This window comes from Juglans regia, chromosome 8, assembly GCF_001411555.2.
Source record: "Juglans regia cultivar Chandler chromosome 8, Walnut 2.0, whole genome shotgun sequence".
Taxonomy (NCBI): Eukaryota; Viridiplantae; Streptophyta; class Magnoliopsida; order Fagales; family Juglandaceae; genus Juglans; species Juglans regia.
This window is the reverse complement of record NC_049908.1, coordinates 7,221,875-7,241,042: the sequence shown is the minus strand read 5'-3', so window position 1 is coordinate 7,241,042 and position 19,168 is coordinate 7,221,875. Positions and strand designations below refer to the sequence as shown.

The 19,168-nt window shown below is 37.0% G+C and overlaps 1 protein-coding gene and 1 non-coding gene across 2 annotated transcripts; one reads left to right on the top strand and one right to left on the bottom strand.

Moving 5' to 3' along the window:
• Window positions 1-1,004: 1,004 nt before the first annotated feature.
• Window positions 1,005-1,076, top strand: TRNAE-UUC. Its single transcript has one exon. It is a non-coding gene; the product is annotated as a tRNA-Glu (tRNA).
• A 1,273-nt stretch (window positions 1,077-2,349) lies between these two features.
• LOC109011235 (SKP1-like protein 1B) lies at window positions 2,350-4,593 on the bottom strand. Its single transcript, XM_018992349.2, has 2 exons — window positions 4,114-4,593; window positions 2,350-2,779 (listed from the first exon to the last, which is right to left on the bottom strand). The coding sequence occupies exons 1-2, from the start codon at window positions 4,411-4,413 to the stop codon at window positions 2,606-2,608; spliced, it is 474 nt and encodes a 157-aa protein (XP_018847894.1). The 5' UTR covers window positions 4,414-4,593; the 3' UTR covers window positions 2,350-2,605.
• Window positions 4,594-19,168: the final 14,575 nt, after the last annotated feature.

Here is a 19,168-nt window from a genome sequence, read left to right as displayed (position 1 = left end):
TTTGTAGAAGAGAGTGAGATCATAGGTTCTAAACCCTCTCGTCCTTTTATAAAAAAAAAAATATTAGATACAGTCATAGAATGTGTAAGCGCTACGTACTCATTTTGAAAAATAGTGGAGTACACAATTAAAAAAAGAACTTATTTTTTATGTAGATTTCATATTTATTGATTTTTTTTTAAAAAAAGTGCATAATGCTTGCACACGCCATAACCATATCCATCATTACTCATTCAATTGCTGCTTAAACAAACAAATTAACATATCATCACTACTACTGCTAAATAAATATATATTTTTTTAACTGGCCGACCATAAAAATAAGAAAAACATAACTCATTATTCATACACCACATATCACATATGATTTTTTTATTTTTTATTTTTATTTTCTCCTTATCAAATGTGTGATATACAGATGATAAATAAAAAAATTCATTTAGGTTAGCAAGAAGAAAACAAAATAAAAAAACATGTGTGGTATGTGGTGTAGGGATAATAAGTAGAAGGGCTCGGCATAATGCCACTCACACTTCTTTATCGTTAATTACTTTTTAATTTTCTAATTTTAATAGAGTTTTGCTACTCATCATTCCACACACCAGACTTATTTTTATTTTTTTTAAAAAAATTTAGTTTTATTCTTCCTAAACTAATTTAGTTCTTCTACTCATTATTCATATACCACTCATTTGGTAAGAGAAAAAAATTAAAAATTAAAAAATAAGTGTAGTATGTGATGTGTAGAGATAATGAATAGCAAAACTCTTTTAATATCCAGTTGCTGTTATCCTCAACAAGCTTAATGTGCTCTTTAAGTTTTTCTTAAATCCTTACAAAATATATTAGACCTAATCCTTCGCTAAAAGTATTAGATCGGGTCAAATAAATTTACGTAAGCTCAAACAGAATTGGTTCATTTGTCTCTCTACACATCTCTAGGCGTAAAGATTTATTAAAGGTAGTTATACATTATATAAAAATTGTATCATTCCCATTAACAATCCGTTGTCGTCCAGCGGTTAGGATATCTGGCTTTCACCCAGGAGACCCGGGTTCGATTCCCGGCAACGGAATGTCGTTTTTTCCTCTGCTTGGGATCAATTTCATTGTCGTCCTTCGGTGCATGATTTTTTTTTCCTCTCTTTTTTTGGACTTTGTCATCTTTTTCCTCCGAGCATCCATCCATCCATATTGTGATCGCATTTTCACATTCGTGTATTATATCAGGCACAAATGTGTTTCCTAAGCTCCCTCGGACATGGATACCTCTACTAAATATTATGGGTTCACTTCATTGGTAGAGTAGTCTTGTTTGCAGCGTCTTCAAACAAAATCTGAAAGCGCCAATAACAACGGACTCAGGTGCTCATTGAGCACGGCGCAGAGGAGGAGACTGAGTCTGGACCCTTGTCACCTGGGTCCTGGTGCGAGTCCGGCACCATAGACTGATTCGAACTACCTTTGCTATTCTGGGTTTGATATATCTACAATTGGAGCGATCGCATAAACCATTCCGGATGGTTTTGGTTTTGGTTTTGCTTGCCCCACGTACTTAATGGTAATTACATATCCAATTTTGGATAAGAGAGCAACAATGTAAGCAAACAAAACAGTGACTAATATCCTGGAGATTGTGTAACTGTCTATACTTTAAAAGTGGATGCGCCCAGCGGAATAAATGTCGAAGTGGAAGAACGATGAGAAGCTGATGAAGTGATATTTTCTTGTCCAACCGCAACCCGATTAATAAGATGTACTTGGGTCATTCATTTGGACTAAAGAAAAGAGTCAATTTGTAATAGGAGTCGGGAGACCAGTAAAGACAGAATTTCAGCAAGACTGGTTCATTAACGATTATGCTGCTTATGTTCTGATGTACATATGTATACGATTGAAGAACTAATGAGCACTGCATTTCTATCGCCAGTAATAGATGAAAGATGAAAGATGAAAGTCATCCGGATTGTGCTCTTTTAACCCAGCTTGGAAAAACAAGATAAGAGGAAAGATGAACCATTCACTTCAAGGACACTGATAATGTGAAAAATAAATGAGCGACTTCGTGACTACACAAAATGGTCGACGTTTTGACAGTGACAATGTGAAATTATATACTGCTACAACCCAATGGAATGCAGTAAGATGGACGCTGGACTGATGCAATTATCAGGCAAAGTTCCAGTTAAGAACCAAAAGGACTTTTTTTTTTTATTGGCACTGGATATCCGAGAACAGGGTCTCGACTAATGCTAGGGGTGCATTGGCCCTCGGCAAAGAACCAAACGGACTTCTAGACTTCAAGATACAGTTGATAAGATTAAGCCATCATAAATAAACAGCTGAAGAGACAACAAAGTGGATGGTGAATCACCTTTTGCATCAGACATAGCTGAGAAGAGAACATGTACCACACTAACATACTAATAGGGGGAAGCGGGTGGGGGCACATGTTTAAGCAAAACAACCATTGTTCATAGCAGCAGCAACTAGATAGTACTTGAATAACTAGAAAGTCTTGGACACATTGAAACAACATCCCCTTCCTCAGCACAAAAGAAAAACATAAGCCACGAAAAATACAGGACTTTTCAATTTGGATCTTTTACTCAAAGGCCCATTGGTTCTCCCTGCGAACCTCCTCTTCTTCCTCTGGTGTGAAGTCATTCTTGATGTTGAATGTCTTGCGGATTTCCTCGGGGGTTTTGCCCTTGATCATGTCAGCCACTGTCTGGCAAGTCAGATCCAGCAAACTCTTGATGTTCAGATAGTTTGCAGCCTACAAATCAGACATATTTCCGAAGTGAATTTTGTCTCCCAACCAAATACCGTAGAAGTAACTTATACATCGTTGTAGTAATTTAGTGCATGTTATATGCAAGAACAAATAACAGAGTCCCTTACAACATTCCTGTTGGTACAATTTAATCTCTATATGGACCACATGAAATCAACCCATGGTCTACAAAGTATATTACAGGTTCAAAGAACAATGCTAGGTTATCATACTAACTGGACCTTTTTTTTCTAATCGGTAAACAAGATTTTATTGATCATAAGATCAGGAAAGATCCCAGTAGATGGGACGTATAAAAGAGCAACGCCTAAGCAAACTGGACCTCAAGTAAAGAAAGAAAGTCAAGAGATCTGATAATTACGGGGTAACCACCGATTATAAGCATAAACTATATTCTATTCGGCAAGAACTTCAAGATTGAAAAGGTAAGAGCAAGTCTATGGTTTGCAAAAGCAATATTTCATAACAGAAAACAGAAAGAGCCACTAGATTAATTCCATATACGAACACACAAAAAAAGTTGCAAGGCTGATGAAATAAATCCAATTGATTAGCCAAAAGCAATCCTTGAGACAATTGAGTAAAGAGTATCGGGGGGGAACTTGTATAGCGTTACATGAACTTCTAAACACTTCAACACAACCAAATATTCCTTGGAACTCGATGCTTCCCTTTTGCAAGCACGCTTGCCATACAAATTCTATGAACCATCAGCAATTGACTTTAGACATATATCCAATGGCAAGTGTACAACTCGTAGATAATTAGGAAGGTGTATAATTTACCTGTTAAAACAACATCCTAAAGAATAAAATATGAAGAGTAAAAATCGGGAATGGTTTATTTGATCCCGCAGAAACTCTAAAAGTAAAGAAGAGCTGGCATTTAGCAAAACTTCACCGTTCCTTTACGCTCCAAAATTATCAAACCAAGCCCTGCACACTGTTGCGCAATAACAAGTATGGGGCAATTCCAGTTCAATAGAGACTTACTTATCAAAAAAAAAAAAAAAAATTCCAGTTCAATAGAGACCAAATAAACGAAAAACTGAAAAAAGGTAGATCAGTATTGGGGAAAAAAAAGGTAGATCAGTACTTATTTTTTTTTACTTATCAAAAAAAAGTATTGGGGGGAAAAAAAAAAACATGGACACCAAAGGCAGGAAATCGAAGCCAAAACCCTACAACAAAGACCATTTAAAAAATTCACCACCGAAAATTAGGGAATAGAAAAAATAAAACCCTAATCGTCAGGAAAAGAAAAGAAGAAAATCAAAATCGGAAGGGATTTGATTGAGAAGGGAAAATAATACGGACCAGGATAAGATCGAAAAGGGTGGCCTGGTCGACCTTGACGAACTCGGCGTCCCAGGTCTTGAGGTCCTCGTCCAGGGAGGCGGCGCGGTCCTCGGCCTTGGGGGCCTCGACGTGTTTCTTGCAGTACTCTATGACCTTGGAGAGGATTTTGCTGGTCACGTTCGGGAGCGGTATGCCATTGTCGGCGCAGTCGTCCTCGATCATGTGCTTGATCGTCTGAGACTCCAGTGCCACCGCCTCATCCACCTCGAAAGTCTCGCCGTCCGAGCTTCTCAGCGTTATCTTCCTCCCCGACGACATCGTTTCCCGATGACTTTCTAATCTGGAATTCCGAAAAACAAACCTCGGCTTTTGGACTCGCGAGAGAGACGCCCGGAGACACAAGAAGAAGATCAGATAGACTCTTTCGATCGGTGAGAGTAAAAGGAAAAGAAATTCAAAGGCTTCGTTTGTTTTATGAGATCACAAGAAATGAAATGTAATGAATTAAAATTAAAGGTAAGAGTTAAAAAAAATAATGATAAAAAATATTTTTATAATATTATTTTTATTTTAAAATTTTAAAAAGTTAAATTATTTATTTTATTTTATATAAAAAATTTAAAAAAATTATAATAATTAAATAAGATAAAACAAAATGATAATAATCGAACTCGTGAAAAAAAAAATCGCTCATAAAAATAGATACCTGCTTGAATTGTAAATGATACATATCCAACAAAACTCGACTTGACTTAGCTAAGGCTCGCTCGTTTATGTTCGAGTCGACTCATTAGCTCGACTTGATTAAAACTCAATAATATATTGATATATATATATATATATATATACCTATGTATATTTTATGTCTAATAATATAAGCAAACTACTTTTATAATTAAATACATAATATAAGCAAACTCAGTCACTAATAATATAAACAAACCACTTTTATAATTAAATATATAATATGTAATCTAATTATTTATGTCTATATAGTGAATATACTTCATAAGTATATTTTATAATTTGTATAATAATTAGTCGATAAAACTTAATAATTTAATATACTAGTATATGAGAACCATATATGAAATAGATATATGCTATCATATTAAGTGTATATACTAATAATATTTATAGGCATATAATATATTGTTATTTTGGATAAATATAAACTAGTTAGATATTAATTGTTTATAAATTTTATAAAAATTTATAATTCAATAGAGATTCTACTTGTTAGTTGTATAAATTTAATATTAGATTTTTTTTTAATTTTTAATTTTTAATTTTTTAATTATTAAATTTTATTTAAAAAATAAAAAAATTCACAATTTGAGCTCAAAATTAACAATCTTTTTAAAATAAAATAAAATTAAATATTAGATAATTTGGATGATTTTATTCTCGCAGCTGCTCAAAGTAAATTAAAAAATATATTTTTATATACTCAGCTGTAATTAGATTGTAATATAATTATTCTTCTATCATTTTTTCTTTTAAAATAAAAAAAGAAGTTAATCTTCCACTTTTTTTTCTTTATACAAAATTCTATAATTATAAAGAGATGGTATAAAAATAAATTTATAAATTGATATAGTTTAATATAATAAAATTAGATATATTTTATATTAAAAATAATTTTATAATCTAACATAAAATATTTAGTTACCTTAACTTTTATATAACTTATTTATAAATCATAAAACATTTCTCTTCATTTATTTAAATGAGAAGACTTTTAGGCCTCCCAACTTTCTTTATTTCAAGCTTTCGAAAGGGTAAGTTGAGAAGACATTTGTAATTTGTCTACGTCCATTTGGAGGTACGACTTTTTAATTGGACTTTTGCTCTTTCCCTCTCTATACTCCATATGACACCATAGGATGCAAGTGACGCCGGATAATAGGAGACTATTCTATTCTTATGGCTAGTTAAATAACAAAAGTTAGAGAATGAGATTGAAAAAATTTACAAACAAAAAGAAACTCTAAAATTAAGATTTTACCATAAAAAATAAATAAATCATCTTTTGAAACCTACAAGTCAGGCTTAAATAGTTAATAAAGATTGGAAACATATAATTAAGGCTAAATAATAGAATAAGAAATAAGATAACTATGACTAAAATGTAGTCTAAGAATTCAGAATAAAATCGTTACTTAAGATAAATATTATCATAAAAGAAAATTAACCAAAAATGAAAGAGTCAACTAAAATTGACGCTTCGGAGGTAAAAAAAGGCTGATTTTGGGGTTGACAATGGGCCCACCAAGTGAAATATAGTGACCACGACGTGTGCGCCAAAGAGAGCTTTCCGGATTGGGGTCATATGCACAATTATGACATATGTAGCCAAAATTATAGTTAAAATACGGATGTCGCCACTTTTCCTCGCCCAACCAACCAAGAGAGAAGTATCTTCACCCAATTGAGGGATCTCCTTGCCCAACCGAGAGATAAGTGGCCTTGCCTGAGTTTGCCCCGTTTGGATTCATAAAGTGTTTCATCTTATCTAATATTATTATTATAAATTTTTTAATTTTTCACACAAAATATAATAAACAATTCAACTTTTTCAAATCACAAAATAATATTCTAACAATATTTTTTAAACTTTCATCTAAAATAATCTCATATCATCTCTAACTCCAAACCAGCCTTAAGTCTCATCCCCCTGCATCAGTCTACTTAAGGCTTCGTTTGGATGCTGAAATCAGCTCAGATTAGTTCCTTTTTAGACTTCGTCTGCCATCCAAACGTACATTTTAGCCGAGTTTCAAACCGCAACTTATTTCTACACTGTAGATGAAATCGACATCTCCCTACTTTGCAGAGATTCCTGACTCGGTCTGCCCATTTGATTTTTTTTTTTTTTTTCCCGTTACAACTCCTCTATCTCTCCCTCTCTCTTTCCCGTCCATCTTCCCCAATATTCCCAAAACTACCGTTCCATTCAAAATCCAACGGATTCCTCCATGGTCTAACCGTAATCGCGCGCCTTAGGAATGTTAGCTGGAATCGCAAGAAGGCAGCTTGAAAACTAGGTTCGATCGATGAATCGTGCCATCGTCCCCCATAGTCGACGGGTTGGTTGTTAGATGTGTGCAGCCACTGTTTCAATGGAAGAGCTTCCCATCGACGGAGTCACAGCCGTCTGCAACCCGCGTGCTCCAACAGTAGAGGAGCACCTTTGGGCTTGTCCTTCCCGTCTGAAGCTATATGTACCCACTGACGAACATCCCTTCAGCGTGGTAAATAAACAGAACACACTCCGGGTACAATTTGATTCTTTACCTCTGCTCTCAACTCAATTCTTTCCAATCACTTGCAGGTGCTAGTACAAACCCGCGTGATCATCTCCTCTGTTGTATTCCTATATAATGGCCATGCCGAACTCAACTAAAACCACCACAATTTTTTTACTACGGAAGCAAAGGGCCTCCACAGTCAAGCTTCGCAACCGAAGGCGAACCATCAAGAGCTCAGTAATCACGGCTCCAAGGACGCGATCTTACCGGGTAAGCGACTATCTGAACTTTATTTTACACATTTGCCGTATATGCATTTCATCAGAATTTAGTCAAACATGTGGAGTGCAATGTATGATTTACTTATGAAAGATTGGTATGGTAGCTTAACCTTTATTTACAACCTTTATTTACATTTTGCAACCGACCCACTATATGAATACAAATAAATCACACTTTTGAAAAGAATTGTGAAACAAACGAGGCTGTGTATGATCATGTCATAATCAAGTTTTGTATTTGACCCTCTTGTATTTGATATTTGTCACCGGAGTAAGTTTCCAAACAAAACAGACAAATGGGTTTGATTATAGTATATTTTCAGATTTCAATCAATCTTTGGCTATGATTATTTTCTTTTTCATAGGACTTGCTCTATACTAGGTCTAGGTGTGTTCATAGTAATATTGTTCCTTGTCACCGTTCTGAAAATAGAAATGTGAGACATAATATCGAATGCCATAAAAAATTTTAAGTGTGTCTTCGTAATATCATTGAAGTTTAAGTGAATTAGCAACACACTAGGCTACTACAGACCGAAGGTGAAAGGAAAGGAAGAAAGAAGTAGTAGTCTTTTATCCCAGACACCTTGCACAAAATATATGACTAAATAGCATCCATCTTCAAGGATGTATACGAAAATGCTCATTTTTATGATTACAAGATGTGGGAGGAGGCAATCGAAGGTGGTTTTTCTAATTGGAAATGATCATAATAGCACCATAACATACTAAGAACCTGATATAAAGACTTAGATGACTAGAAGTCGTACACATAAAATACATACTAGCTCGTGAAGACTAATGTACGTACTGGGAGTCTGGACAGAGGAAAAAGGAATTTGATTCAAAGAAGTTGGGAAAAAAAATTATGATGCATGACAGTCGTAGTGATTTATTTTCTGTTTGCTAAAAGTTTATTAATGTGTACACAAATGGGTCACAAATGGAGGCCGATGGGGGGAATAAACAGAGTCAGGCTTGGCCACCGCAAAATTTGATTTTAGGGGGGGCACAGATCACCTGGCCGAAGTCAACATTATTAGCAGGGATTGCTACCAGTTTTATGGGCCTACCTAAATAAATAAAGATGCAGCTTAAAGGCTTAAACCCATTCAATTAGAGTTCTGGGTGTAAAGTTTATCATCCTTACTGTTCAAGCAATGGGCTATTGGCAAGTTGTGTTGCAAAACCCAACTTATGAAGACCAAAGTGGTGTCATGTGCATTCGTACAATAGAAATGTTAGGCTCAATTAGAAGGTCTCCTAAGCTGCTTCTATTCTTCTAACAAGAATCATGTCAAAGCAAAAAGAAGAAAGCTTCCAGCAGAATGATCTGTAGCAGCCTTGCTGCCATGCATGGCAGCTTTAGTGACGGGTTCCATGGGGGCAATGTCATGCACTTTAGATAGTCTAGAAATATAGACCCCACCAATTTACCTTCGTATGATTAGATTCCCAAAGGCAACCCTCAAAGTCCAGATCTTAGAAACCCTTTCACCATTCCTTGTTCCCAGAGAAAAAAACCGAAACCCACAATCTCAGATCTCTGGCCTAAGAAAATCCAAGAAATATATAATCAAGTTGACCCCATGTAGTAAACACAGATCAACCCAATTCTCAGAAAAACTAGTTTTATAGCCCAAATGAGTTATTTTCTATCTGCTTTTCCTGTGTGGAGTAAAATGTGACTGTGAATCTAAGCTGGGAAGGAGCTTTCTTACACCAGCCCAGAGGGTTGCTAAAAACCCAAACCCAAGAATGAGAAGAAATGCCTTCTACGGCTTGTTGTAGAGAGTATAGGGACATGGAATTCTTAGTGGTGGGGGATAATAAGAAGGGATGGAGTTGTCAGTAGTAGGTGATGGTTTAGATGCCTTCCCTACAGTAAAGCATGGAATTCTGTAAGTTCTTATTGGGATTTTCTGATTTGTTATAAACATGACTGATTATCACTAATTCAATTGACTCTTTATTTTCCTAGTAATCTTATTTTATTTTTCTTCCTTTTTTATTTTCTGGGTGGTGTGTGATCTTTATTAACATTTTTCTCACCTCTGTTATTGGTTTTTTTAAGTTTCTTGTTTATTTTCTTACTCTATTTCTAAATTATAAAATGTACTAGAAGTCTTGAACACTAGTTCGCGTTTTTTTTCCTTTTCTTTTCTGTTTTTAGGTGTAATGCACTCTGGTTTAACAATTTCTTGCATTGTTGTTGTTTTGTTGCTTATTATATGCTTATAAATTTATTTTCTTATAAATTGTTGGGTATGGATGCAACTTTTCTAATCCATTGTTTGTTTACTACTTTCTATTTTTGTTTGGGAAAAGTGTACTCCCGTGAAAAATACGAAAATAAATTTATAAGCATATAATAAGCAACAAACTCCACTAGAGTTTTTGTACTTCACTTTCAATTTGTTTTTGTACTTTAGTTTCATTAAAGCTGAAACTACTCTTTTCAGTTTCACTTTCAATTTGTCATCTTCTCACTGTATATTGCTATCCTTAGTACATTTGATTATTGGAAGCTCTGGATTGTTATATATCTATTATGGTTTTTTCAAACATAAATTACTGAAAATATCAAATATACTGAAACAGCCATTACTTGGTAATATATATATATATATATATATATTCTGCGTAATATATATTCCTTTCCCACATTAGTATATATAAAGTTATCAAAACTTTATATATGTAATATATATAAAGTTTTAAAGCTTTTTTTATCTTTGCTTTCTTTTGGGGTCCTTTCTGTATGTAGAAACTGTTCAAATTATTGTGTATATGGTGTTAAGATATTTGGTCTTTTCAGACTGCAGTTATACGATCTGGTTGAGGTTATAGTTCTAGGGGATGGTAATTGTCAATTTTTGGGCAGATTTCATTCTAATTGCTATGTATGAATTGCAGCCCTATTTTATACGCTCATCCAGCAGATCCTCGTACAAGGTATTAGAACATTGACACTACAAATACATTCTAAATTGTTCTTACTCGTAAGTGCATTGTCTATTGTTTGCATTGTTTGCATTATCTATTGTTTGCATTGTCATTGTTCGCCATTAGCAGCATACCATGGATGACGACGTAGAGGTTATACGTGATCGTGAACTGTGGTCTGGTGGGTTGGAGGAGATGTTGGTTGATATTTTGTACCAGGAAACATTGGACGGTAAATTGGTGGGGTCTAGAGTTACAAGTCGTGACATTGACCGACTTGTCACACGCCTCAATCAACTTGGAATTAGACCAGTTAATGCATTACAAGTGAAGGGGAAAATTGCCCGTCTTAAGAAGACGCAACGCGAGTTTACAGATTTAATGGGCCAAACGGGGATGGGTTGGAACCCCATCACAAAAACTGTTGTTGCTACGGAAGAACATTGGGCAAACGCGATCCGGGTAAACACCGTCTTCATTTGGCTTAACCTTCATGTATTTGAGATTTCTTGCATTTTCTTTATATAATTTATGGTTAAATATATGATTAAATGCTTTTATCAATTTATAATTTATGGCCAATTAAATGATTAAATGATTTTATCAATTTGTTTCAACTTGTGTAATTATTTTTACTATTTCTTAGGTCCGATCCCAATGGAAAAAGTACAAGACCAACGGTTGTGCCAACTACGACATCCTTTGCACGATTTTTGGTCAGGCCGTCGCAACAGGGGTTTTGCATTATGCTTCAACACAGGAACCCCCTTCTAGAGAGGAGGAGCAGCACCTGGAGGAGGAATTGAGGGCCCGAGGTCCCGTGTTGGGTAGTGGGGTTGGATTAGACACGACGGTTGATTTGGATGACATTACCATGACTCCATCGACTCAAGGAGGGGTCTCACAGCGAAGGGCTCCTCGTAGGCGACGTAGGGACGCAGCCGGACCATCATTCTCACCAGTGCTTAGTGATGCCATACAAAAACTTGCCGCCACTTCTGAACAACGGCTAGAATTGGATGCAAAGATGTTTGAACTTTGCAGCACCAAGCGAAGTAGAGGCGATGAGAATAGTGGGTCGGATGCAGGCTTTAACAATGTAGCACAGTGTATGAAGTTTTTGCAGGATATCACCCCTCCCCTACCACCGGACGTTCATCTTCGTGCAGTAAAAGCGTTTATGGATCCTCATGTCCTAAATGTCTTCCAGCACATGACCCCAGCGATGAGAATAGATTGGATTTGGTCACTATCCTGACCATACCCACTCCGGACTTGCTATGTTTTTCTAAACTAAATGAGACATTATTTTTATGTTTAACTTTATTAGATGGTGTGTGATTTCTAACAATCTTATTTCGTGTTGTCTAATTTAAGTTCAAACTTGGTATTTAGTTTTAAATCATTTTGCATTGTTAAGTTCCTGCTCTATATGAATTCCTTTTATTATTTGGATGACAAATTCATATGCAATATGTAATGTTTAATATTTCTGTGAACATCTTTTTTTTCAAAGGAAAGCATGGACAATGATAGCAATGCGTGGAATGATAACGACAATATCGAGGAGAATGACACGAGTGAGGAGGGCTCTAGTAGTAACGCGTCAAGTACAATTGATTTTGATACGTGGGCGGAATGGTACACATGGTCTAGCCGTAACGATGGTACGGAAGAAGCGGTTCTTCTTTTGGGCATGTTGATGGAGGAGCAGCAATTCCATGCCCAACGTCGTATGCCCAGGCCACAACATAACATTGGCTTGCGTGGTTATCAGTACATCATCGCAGTACTTAATGGACATCCTGACACCTGTTACGAGATGTTCCGAATGGAGGTATATGCATTCCGGTGCTTATGTGATCGTTTACGTAGCGATGATATCTTGCGTGATTCGTCACGAGAGGTCATGGTTGAGGAAGCCTTAGGAATGTTTTGTTACACTGTCGGACATGGTGTCGTTCAACGGAATGCAGCTAATTTGTTTCAACATTCGGTTGAAACTATAAATCGACATGTGTACAACGTAATGCGTGCATTATGTCGCCTATCGCGCCGTGTGATTAAACGGAGCCAGACAACTGGGGTGATGCCTTATATTGAAGGAAATCCAAGACTTTATCCATGGTTCGAGGTAAATATTGCCCACTACATGATCGGTCCTTTCGTAGCTTAAAATTTTACAAATGTCAAAAACTGTTTGCAATACGATATTTTGGAATTAATGAGAATTTAAATGAAATTTGCAGAAATGTCATGGTGCAATGGATGGGGTCATGATCCATATAGCTGCGCCGGGTTCCGTAGCAAATGCATACTTAAATCGGAATCACAGGATTTCCCAGAATGTCTTGTGTGTATGTGATTTCGATATGAAATTCACATTCGTATATTCCGGGTGGGAGGGTACAGCCCATGATGCTCGTGTTTTAATTGATGCGTTGAGTCGTCTGGAGAACCATTTTCCATGGCCTGAAGAGGGTAATTTTTACACATTATTTTATTTGTACCTTGAAAGTTTGCGAGAATTTGGATTATTCAAACATTATAAATGAATAATATTCTATTCTAAATTTTCAGGTTATTATTATCTAGTAGATTCAGCATTTCCCTGTACCGAAGGATTTATGCCACCATATCCGAGGGTAAGGTACCATAGATCTGAACGAAGAGGCTCTCGTACCTTCCAAGGATATAAAGATGTGTTTAATTATCGGCATTCATCCCTTCGGAATGTCATTGAACGAACTTTCGGTGTGTTGAAGAAGCGTTTTCGAATTTTAAATTTAATGCCCCCATACCTTCTAACTCGACAACGATATCTTATTATTGCATGTTGTACGATCCATAACTTCATCCGCATGGTTACACCTAATGATCAGGATTTTCTAGCATATAGCAATCCCGATGATTATCCAGGAATGGATGCAGATCACAACACTAGTGAAGAAGCTCATGTTCCTGACATGTCGACTGCATCAGCACAGGCGATGGCCGCAACTAGAGATGCTATTGCATTACCTATGTGGGAGCATACTTATGGTCAATAAGGAAACACCTAATTGCTAGTATAGTATTGTATTTCTTTTTGTTACGTCAGTATGAAACAATAGATTGTCAATTCGGGACCCTTTATTTATATATATCGATGTTTAATATGTAAATAAATTATTAAATAAAATGTGGCCATGCTCTTAGTAGTATTTTTTCCCACTAATTCAATAATTTTTTATTTCTATTTTTTATTTTTTACATTTCAAGAAGGAATTTACATACAAAATGTAGTGGAAATTCCGTTTTTACATGCATTGACTAATTTAAATAATAAAATGATATTCTTTATTAATTTTGTTATTTGTAAAAAATTAAAAATAACAAAATAAATAAATATTTTATACAATCAAATAAAAACTTTAAGAAAGATATATAATGATACTTGGCACTACTAATTTTACTCAAATCATAAATAACAAATAATACAAATAATGAAATAAAAGTGATGAAAAATGAAAATAATGAAATGGTAATATATAGGAAAATGATACCTAAGGAAACGGATAAAAAAAAAAATTAAAGAAAAAGTAATATAAAAAATAACAATAATCAAAGAATACGGACACTATTCACAATACAAAAAAAAAAAGCATGGTCAAGGCTGGCGGCATTGGCTACAGTGCCAATGGATGCAAATTGAAAACCTTTGTTTCTTGGCGCCTTCGGCGTGCAGCTGTTCGGTATTTACTGTAACATAAATAGTATAAAATATTGGTGGGTCCCATTTATTTTACAACTTTTCATAAAAATATATCTAAAATCATTTTAACATCCAAACATATTTTAAACTCACTTTAAGTGGACCCCACTAAACTCATTCAACAATCTCAACTCATTACTATTCATAAAAAACTCAACTCATTTCAACTCCTCTCAACATCCAAACGCAACCTAAGTCTCTTCCTACCTACTTAGGTCTCATCCGCCTGCATCAGCCTCCCCTAGTTGGAATGAACTTGTCCTCAAGTTCACACTATCGTTGACAAAGCAAGGGCTAAGGTGTTTGATGTTGAACATACCTAAAGTTCTTATACGACTGGGAAGACGTAGTTTATATGTATTGTCGTTGATCTTTTGGAGAACTTCACAAGGTCCAATCTTCCTATCCTTCAACTTGTTGTACTCGCCAACAGGAAAACGATCACGGGCTAGTACAGCCCAAACAAGATCACCAACCTCAAAAAGTGTCTGGCGGCGACAATTGTCGCATGAACCTTGTACTTCGCATTGCTCACCTGAATTTCCTTTTTGACTTGGTCGTGTACTCCCTGAAGGTGCTCTACCATCTCCTTAACCTTGATGTTCAGGCGACTAATCCGTGGGACCAGGACCAAATCAAGGATGCCCAGCGGATTCTGATTGTACACAATTTCAAATAGACTTAACCAGGTAGTCCAGTTATTGGATCAGTTCTAAGGAAACTTTACCTGTGATAAGGCGAGGTCCCATGTTTTTGCCTAGTACCTGCCAAACTTCTCAGGAGGTTGCCCAAACTTCGATTCACCACCACAATTTATTTGCTCATCCGTAAAGTTTAGCTTCGTTCCGAGCTTTTCCCATGAACTCTTCCAAAAATTACTCATAAACTTCGTATCCCAATCTGAGGTGATAGACCGAGGAACACCATGTAGGCGAGCAATCTCCTTAAAATAAAGGTGGGCGATGCGGGTGGCGTCCATGGTCTTTCTACAAGCTACAAAATGGGTCATTTCAGAAAATTGGTTGACCACAATGAAGATGGAATCAATGGCGTGTTGGGTTCTGGGTAAGCCTAAGACAAAATTCATACTGACATCAAGCCATGGAGCATCAGGTACAAGTAACAGAGGTACAAGTAATAGAGCATCAGGTACAGGTACAAGCCATGGAGTGTTGGTGAGGGTTCCATGCGCTCTCTGGCACACGAAACATCTCGCCTTGTATTGTGCCACGTCACTAGTAAACTTGGGCCAATAATAATCTGCAGCGATTAAAACCAAGGTCATTTCTCACCCAAAGTGTCCCTCGCCATGCAATTCCTGTATAATGTGCTCTCTTAAGGAATAGTTTGTTACACAACTGTAGGTGACAATAAAAATTTGTCGTGCAAGAGAAAATCACTTCGCATTCTCTTTGTTACTTCCTTAAGAATCTTTCCAAAGGACAGATCTCCGACTTACAAATCTTTGAAAGTGTCAAAGCCCTCACTCTAGTACTAATGGTGGTGAGGAGTGCCACTCACTGGCTTAAAGCGTCTGCAACCCGGTTCAAGCTTCCCGATTGGTGCCTTAGTGAAGATGTGAATTCCTATAAGTATGCTACCCACTTAGCATGTCACATGCTCAACTTGTGTTGGCCATTGATGTACTTCAGGGCCTCGTGGTCAGTGATAAGGATGAACTCCCTCTGTACTAGGTAGTAACGAAAATGCTTCAGAGACTGAAATATGGCGTAGAACTCTAGATCATAAGTGGAATAATTCTTCTTCGACCTTGACAGCTTCTCACTAAAAAAGGCTATCGGCCGCCCCTCCTGACTCAAAACACCACCAATGCCAACCCCAAATGCATCACAATTGACTTCGAACACCTTATCAAAATCTGAAAGTGCTAAGACTAGTGCTTCTGTCATCTTCTGCTTGAACAGTTGAAAACTGGTCTCTGCATCCTCAGACCACTGGAAGTCACATCCCTTAAGGCACTTCTGTAATAGGGGCAATCATAGTGCTTAAGTTTCTGATAAATTGGCGGTAGAAGGACGCCAATCCATGGAAACTCCTGACATCATGCAAGGTCTTAAGTTTGGGCCACTTCAAGATCGCATCTATCTTTGACTAATCTGCATGAACACCATCAGTAGACACAACAAAACCAAGGAAAGTTACAGAAGTAATGAAGAAATAACACTTCTTCTGATTGATGAACAGACGCTCCATTCTCAACATATAAAAAACAGCTCGAAGGTGATCAAAGTGTGATGCCCATGTTGGACTATAAATGAGAATATTATCGAAGTAAACTATAACGAATTTTTCCATAAAAGGCCGTAAAACCTAATGCATAATTCTCATGAATGTATTGAGCGCATTGGACAGCCCAAAAGGCATGACCATCCATTCATACAACCCATGCTGCGTCTTAAATGCTGTCTTTCACTCATCTCCAAGCCTTATCCTGATCTGGTGGTATCCACTTTTAAGATCAATTTTATAGAAGACTTTAGAACCGGATAATTGATCCAACATATCATCTAGGCATGGAATGAGAAAGTTGTACTTCACTGTGATTCTGTTGATTGCTTTGCTATCAACACACATATGCCAATAATCATCTTTCTTCGGTACCAGCAGGGCAGGGATTGCACATGGGCTCATGCTCTCACAGATGTAGCCCCTCTCTAATAACTCCACCACCTAACGCTGCAACTCTTCAGATTCTTTAGGACTAAGGCAATATGCAGGTCGATTTGGCAAACTCGATCTTAGAACAAGGTCGATCTGATGCTGAATATTCCTCATAGGCAGCAGCCCAGGAGGAAGATTTTCTGGCATCAGGTCAGATCAGGTCAGAAAACTCTACTAGCAGCTGTTGCACCTCTGTTATTCCCACAAGGCAGCAGAGCGTAAATCACATTTTCACCCTCAATCTCCTCTAGAAACCTGGACAAGGAAAGCATGTTATTACTAATGGCTAGCAGGGTAGGGGTGGTTCCTTCCCGACGAGGTGACAACACAATCTTCTTCCTTTTGATGCTAAGGGAATACGTATTCTTCCGCCCGTCGTGAATAAAACTGCGATCATACTGCCAAGGCCTACCTAACAATACATGACAAGCATCCATAGATACAACATCACACCAAGCATTATCAAAATATTTTTTGCCAATCGAAAAAAACACTAGGCATTGCCTATCTACTGTTACCTCACTACCTTTATTCAGCCACGACAATTTGTATAGCTTGGGGTGACGATCTGTCTTTAACTATAATTTATGGACATCCTCTTCAGACACCACATTCTCATAACTGCCACTATCAATGATCATCTTGCAGACTTTATCGGCTATTGTGCAGGTCATGTGGAAAATATTGATTTTCAACCAATCGTCCCCTGAGTCACCCTTGGGAGTCAGTAGACTCTTGCGAACGACTAGGGTCTCATGGCCATCATCATACAACACGCCTTCATCCTCATCATCATCTTACACAAGCTCTTCAATCTCCACAGTTTCTTAGGGCGAATTGCTCGGCTGCTTTGATAGCTTCTGATCACTGGCCTCCTATTTTGCTACTTCTCCACGATGAGTGCACGTTGGTATGCATCAAAAGCTGTCCACAACATGTGAAGGTTGAGGACATCTTGCAGGGATTGTCGTAATCTGGCCGAATACCACGCCACCATCTACTCTTCTATCTTAGATAGATCATTACGCCTATCAATTGATAGAACTCTTTTGTGTAATCATCAACCGATCTTGTGCCCTGCCTCAACGAGTGAAGTCGCTGAAACAGAGTTTGAGTGTGGCCAAAAGGAAGGAAGTGACCATTCATCTTCTCCCAATCAGTGATCTTGGCCTTGCCCTGCCTGTCTTGTGATTACCTCAACTGCTCCCACCACGCAAATGCTCTGCCATTGAGTTTGATGGTGACCAGTTTCACTTTGGCATGATCTGGGACTTCTGTATAATAAAAAATCCGCTCCACTTCATTCAACCAATCAATAAACCCTTCAGCCTATAACATACGAGAAAACTCAAGTGGATCCACTCTGAAACTGAGGTCCCCATGACACTCCTCCCGACCACGGTGCTCCCAAAATAGAGCACGGTGGTGATATGAGTTTTCGAAACTAGATTCAGACTCTTGGTCATAAATTTGACCCTCCAGGTTTTGCGCCTCTAGACGCTAGGATAATTCTACTATTTACCTTTGCAAATTTGCAATCATCGCGTCTTGTAAGTTACGATTGCGGGGAGAGACTTCCTCATTCAGAACCTGTTCATGTCGACTACGACCTCAACCACCAACCATGCAAACTGATCATAATTCACCTCAAGAAAATGCTACAGCTCTGATGTCAACTGACGAAAGAACATAATAGGAGATTATTCTGACGGCTAGTTAAACAACGAAAGTTAGAGATTGAGATTGAGAAAATCTACAAACAGAGGGAAACTTTGAGATAAACTTTGAGATTAAGGTTTTACTATAAAAAATAAATCAATCATCTTTTGAACCCCACATGTCGTATTTAAATAGCTAACGAAGAATGAAAACACTTTAATTAAGGCCAAACAATAAAATAAGAAATAAGATAACTATGACTAAAATGTAGTCTATGAATCGAGAATAAAATTTTTACTAAAGATAAACATTACCATAAAAGAAAATTAACCAAAAATGAAAGAGTTGACTAAAATTGACGTTTTAGAGGTAAAAATGGCTGATTTGGGGGTCAGCAAGGGGCCCACAGGTGAAGCATGTTGACCACGACATGCGCGCCGAATAGATCTTTCTGGTTTGGGGTCATATGCGCGATTCTAACACCTTTAGCCAAAGTTATA